General features: G+C 39.0%; 1 gene segment (V, D, J or C); it reads left to right on the forward strand.

Moving 5' to 3' along the window:
- Nucleotides 1-528: 528 nt before the first annotated feature.
- On the forward strand, nucleotides 529-1341 carry LOC110544534 (immunoglobulin kappa variable 4-1-like). The segment is given in 2 exon segments: nucleotides 529-595; nucleotides 782-1341. Coding segments are annotated over 2 exon segments (531 nt in total).
- Nucleotides 1342-5303: the final 3962 nt, after the last annotated feature.

Below are 5303 nucleotides of genomic sequence, written 5' to 3' on the forward strand. Positions count from 1 at the left end.
CCTGTTCTGTCTTCAGTATAAGAGTGGCTTTGGAGATGAGAAATACTGAACACATTTAACCTCAGTTTTTTTTTTTTCCTTCATCGTTTCTTTCCTCTACCATTTCTTTCTTTTATGGCATGCTTTCTTACTGTGTCTCTTTCACTGTGTGTGTGTATGTGTGTGTGTATGCATGTGTTATTTTTTTAACACAGCCTATCATTTTCCAAAGATTGTCAGTCTGAGATAGCTCTACGAATGTTTCTACAGAAGTCAATTGATTTAAATGTCTTGGATTTTAACCCAGGTCTGCTGTTAGAGCACATAGTACTTTTCTGTTTGAGAGCTCTAAGACCTTCTTTTTCAGTGATTGCTCATGCTCCCTGTGATAGTATTTTTGACTGTTGATTGACACAAGCTACACTCACAGACACTGCACAGGCATTTGCTTATGCATTTGCTGACTGCTTTGCATGGGCATTCTGCATTCCAGCCCAGCTGCTGAGAATTTATAAACCAGGTCTTTGCAGTGAGAACTGAACTGCATCAGACAGCAGGGGGAGCAAGATGAAGTCACAGACCCAGGTCCTCATATCCCTGCTTCTATGGGTGTCTGGTGAGAAACTCAAAATATTATCTTTGCAGAGTCATTTCTTTGTAGATAAGAAATTTAGACAATGCCAGTCTCTATGATTCTTACATTATAATATTCTGATAAAATGATAGTAAATGACTAATTTCAACTGTTTTACAATCTCTGTTTATATCTATATGCATGTTCATTGTGTATTCCTGATTGCAGGTACCTGTGCAGATATCACGATGACTCAGTCTCCATCCTTTCTGGCTGTGTCAGCAGGAGAGAAAGTCACTATCAGCTGCAGGTCCAGTCAGAGTCTTTTATCCAGCAAAGACCAAAAGAACTACTTGGCCTGGTACCAGCAGAAACCAGGGCAATCCCCTAAGCTGCTGATCTACTATGCATCCACTCGGCACACTGGGATCCCTGATCTCTTCATCGGCAGTGGATCTGGGACAGATTTCACTCTCACCATCAGCAGTGTACAGGCTGAAGACCTGGCAGATTACTACTGTCAGCAGCATTATACTGCTCCTCACACAGTGCTTCAGCCTCCAACACAAACCTCCTTGAGAGTCTCACCAGCTGCCTGCACCACACACAGCCATGGTTGTGCACACTTCCCCTTCATCGTGATAGCAGGTGTGGCTGAAAACATGATGAAAAAGTTTGCAGATCCTCTTACAAAATTATGGGTTCAATAATTCTGACGTCTTTTTCTAAGAGAAACCTTTATATGAAAATGCAAAAAAGAACTCAGCATTATCTTTTTATTTCTTCTGTACCACATTACTACAAACTGTGCTGCTTTATATTATCTTTTTACAGTGTTGCAATTCTGATATCCTATATAATGATGATGGTGGAAAACTTTATTTCAATTTGGGGGCTCTAGGAAAGAGTACGTTCCTTGGTTTTTGTAGATTATAGAGTGTTTGTCTTCTTTCCTTTCTTCCTTTCTTCCTTCATTGGTGGTGACCCTATCTGCTGCTAATGATTGTACTTTCCATAAACTCTTAAAATTTGTATTACATGTTAGTTAATTTCCTTTGCTGTATGCATGTGATCATGCATTAGTGTGTCTGTGTGTGCATATTTATAGGTGCACATTATACAAGGCATAATTGTGGAGGTCAGAAGACAATTTAGACTTGACTCTCTTTCCATTTTGTTTCTGGGGTTCAAACTCAGGTTTGACATCAGGTTTGGTGAAAAGTATCTTTGCCATATGAATTATCTTGCTGCCCCTTAATGTCTCTTATGGGTGTTAATTTACTGAACAGAATTTCATGAAAGCCATGTCTTTCCAATATATCATGTAATTTGACCATATGCACTAAGCTTCATTTTGCTTTCCCTTTCTTGCTATTTCTTCTTTCCTGTCAGAAGGCACTCAGGGTAAGGGATTCAGAGGACATCTGGGATTTATGGAAGCATCTTAGGTTTTACTTTTTTTCCCCAAAGTCTCCAGTAGAGGTAAATCTGAGGCAGAGATTGTGCCTCTATATTTTCATCCTCTAACTGACACCCCCTTTTGCTGTGCTGCTGTTACTGTATTTCTCTAAACTCTGGCATGGTTTGAAAGAGGCTTCACTGCCATCTTTCCCTGGGTATTTACCCTTCCTAGTTGAGGAGGATATTTTTTAAGATGTCCTGTTGTTCAGATGAAATAATGATTTCATGGTGCCTCCTGAAGATTTTACACATTTCCTGTTTTGATTTAAACAAATGTTAGAAGTTAAGAAGTTAGATAGTTGATAGAAAGTTCAATAAAAGCCTCTGTGTGCGTCCAGATGCCAAGTCCATACATCTCACCAGAGAGATGTTGGGCATGAGACAGATTTATTGTCCCAAAAGGAAACATTATTTTTGGGTCAATGGGTTTCAGTGTGTATTAGCACATCTAGAAATTATTGTTTTAAACCTTAAATGAACTTGTGAAACCAGAGATAGTTAAAGAATCTCTTAAGGCAAAGACAGATAAACAATTATCTGACTAATTATCCTGATGCATAGGCTTTGTTAAGATATCACATGAATTATTATTACTCTGTACCTACCATGTAACTTTCAGAATGCCTTATTTTTTATTTTTTATTTTAATTTTTATTAATTATATTTTATTCACTTTGAATTTCCTCATGAACTCCTCCCTCCTCCCCTCCTAATGCCACCTTCCCTCCCCATTCTCCACGCATGCCCCTCCCCAAGTCCACTGATAGGGGAGGTCCTCCTCTCCTTCCTTCTGATCTTAGTCTATCAGATCACATCAGGAGTGGCTGCATTGTCAGCTTCTGTGGCCTGGTAAGGTTGTTCCCCCCTCAGGGGGAGTTGATCAAAGAGCAGGCTAATCAGTTCATGTCGGAGGCAGTCACTTTTCCCATTTCTATGGAAACAACTTGGACACTGAACTGCCATGGGCTACATCTGTGCAGGGGTTCTAGGTTATCTCCATGCATGGTACTTGGTTGGAGTATGCGTCTCTAGAAAGACCCTGTGTTCATATTTTTTGGTTCTATTGTTCTCCTTGTGGAGCTCCTGTTCCCTCCAGATCTTACTGTTTCCCACTTCTTTCATAAGATTCTGTGAACTCTGCCCAAAGTTTGGCCATAGTCTCAGCATTTGCTTTGATAGTCTGCAGGGCAGAGAATTTCAGTGGCCCTCTGTGGCAGGTTCTAACTTGTTTCCTGTTTTCTTCTTCTTCTGATATACATCCTCTTTCCCTTCTAGGATGGGGATGGAGCATTTTAGCCAGAGTCCTCCCTCTTGAATAGTTTCTTTAGGTGTATAGATTTTAATAGGTTTATCCTATATTATATGTTTATATGAGTTAGTATAAGCAGTGTATGTCTTTCTGCTTTTGGGACAGCTCACTGTGGATGATCTTTTCCATTTCCCACCATTTACCTGCAAATTTCATGATTTTCTTGTTTTTCATTGCTGTATATTATTCCATTCTATAGATATACTACAATTTCTGTATCCATTCTTTGGTTGAGGGGCATCTGCGTTGTTTCCAGCTTCTGGCTATTTCAAATAAAGCCACTACAAATGTGAGTGAGCAAATGTCCTTATTGTGTACTTGATCGTCTTTTGGATATATGCCTAGGAGTGCTATAGCTGGATCTTGAGGAAGCACTATTCCTAGTTGTCTGAGAAAGTGCCAGATTGATTTCCAGAGTGGTTGTACAAGTTTACATTCCCACCAGCAGTGGAGGAGGAATCCCCTTTCTACACAACCTCTCCAGCATGTGTTGTCACTTGAGTTTTTCATCTTGGACATTCTGATGGGTGTAAGGTGAAATCTCAGGGTCGTTTTTATTTGCATTTCCTTGATGGCTAATGACATTGAGCATTTCTTTGAGTGTTTCTCTGCCATTAGATATTCCTCTATTGAGAATTCTCTGTTAAGCACTGTTCCCATTTTTTAATTGGATTACTTGGTTTGTTGCTTTTCAGCTTCTTTAATTCTTTATATATACTGGATATTAGCCCTCTGTCAGATAGAGGTTGGTGAATATTCTTTCCCAATCTGTAGGCATTCGTTTTGTTTTGATGACATTGTCCTTTGCTTTACAGAAGCTTTTCAGTTTCATGAGTTCCTATTTAGAGATAGTTGCTCTTACAGCCTGTGCAGTTAGTATTCTGTTCAGGAAGTTGTCTCCTGTACCAATGAGTTCTAGGGTCTTCCCCACTTTTTCTTCTAAATGATTTTTTTTCTTCTCCTTCTTTTTTATTTTATTATTATTTTTTTTATCAGTTACATTTTATTAACTCTGTATTCCAGCCCTGTCCCGATCCCTCATTCCCTCCCAGTCCCTCCCTCCCTCCCTCATCTCCACCGTGCCCCTTTCCAAGTCCACTGATAGGGGGGTACCTCCTCCTAATGTGTCTGGTTTTATGTTGAGGTTTTTAATCCACTTGCACTTTAGTTTTGTGCAGAGTGATGAGTATGGATCTATTTCCATTTTTCTACATGTAGATATCCAGTTAGCCCAGCACCATTTGTTGAAAATGCTATCTTTTTTCCATTGTATTGTTTTGGCATCTCTGGCCAGGTGTGTTGGTTTATTTCTGGGTCTTCTGTTCAGTTCCATTGATCCTCCATTCTGTTTCTATGCCAGCATCATGCATTTTTTATTACTGTTTCTCTATAGTACAGCTTAAGATCAGGGATGGAGATACCTCCAGAGATGTTTTATTGTAGAGGATTGTTTTAGCAATTCTGGGTTTCTTGTTATTCCATATGAAGTTGAGAATTTTTCTTTCAAGGTCTGTAAAGAATTTTGTTGCTAATTTGATGGGAATTGCATTGAATCTGTAGATTGCTTTTGGTAAGATGGCCATTTTTACTATGTTAATCCTGCCAAGCCATAAGCATGGGAGATCTTTCCATCTTCTGATATCTTCTAATTTTTTCTTCAGAGACTTGAAATTTTTCTCATACAAGTCTTTGACCTGCTTGGTTAGGGTTACACCAAGGAAATTTTTGTCTTTTGTGGCTAATGTGAAGGGTGTTGTTTCCCTAATTTCTTTCTCAGTCCTTCTGTCTTTTTTATACAGGAGGGCTACTGATATATATATATATTTTTTTTTGAGTTAGTTTTGTATTCGGCCACCTTGTTGAAGGTTTTTGTCACATATAGGAGTTCCCTGGTAAAATTTTTGGGATCACTCAGGTATATTATCATCTCATCTACAATTAGTGATATTTTGACTTCTTCCTTTCCAATTTGTATCCCCT

Source organism: Meriones unguiculatus, chromosome 5 (genome assembly GCF_030254825.1).
Source record: "Meriones unguiculatus strain TT.TT164.6M chromosome 5, Bangor_MerUng_6.1, whole genome shotgun sequence".
NCBI classification, from domain to species: domain Eukaryota; kingdom Metazoa; phylum Chordata; class Mammalia; order Rodentia; family Muridae; genus Meriones; species Meriones unguiculatus.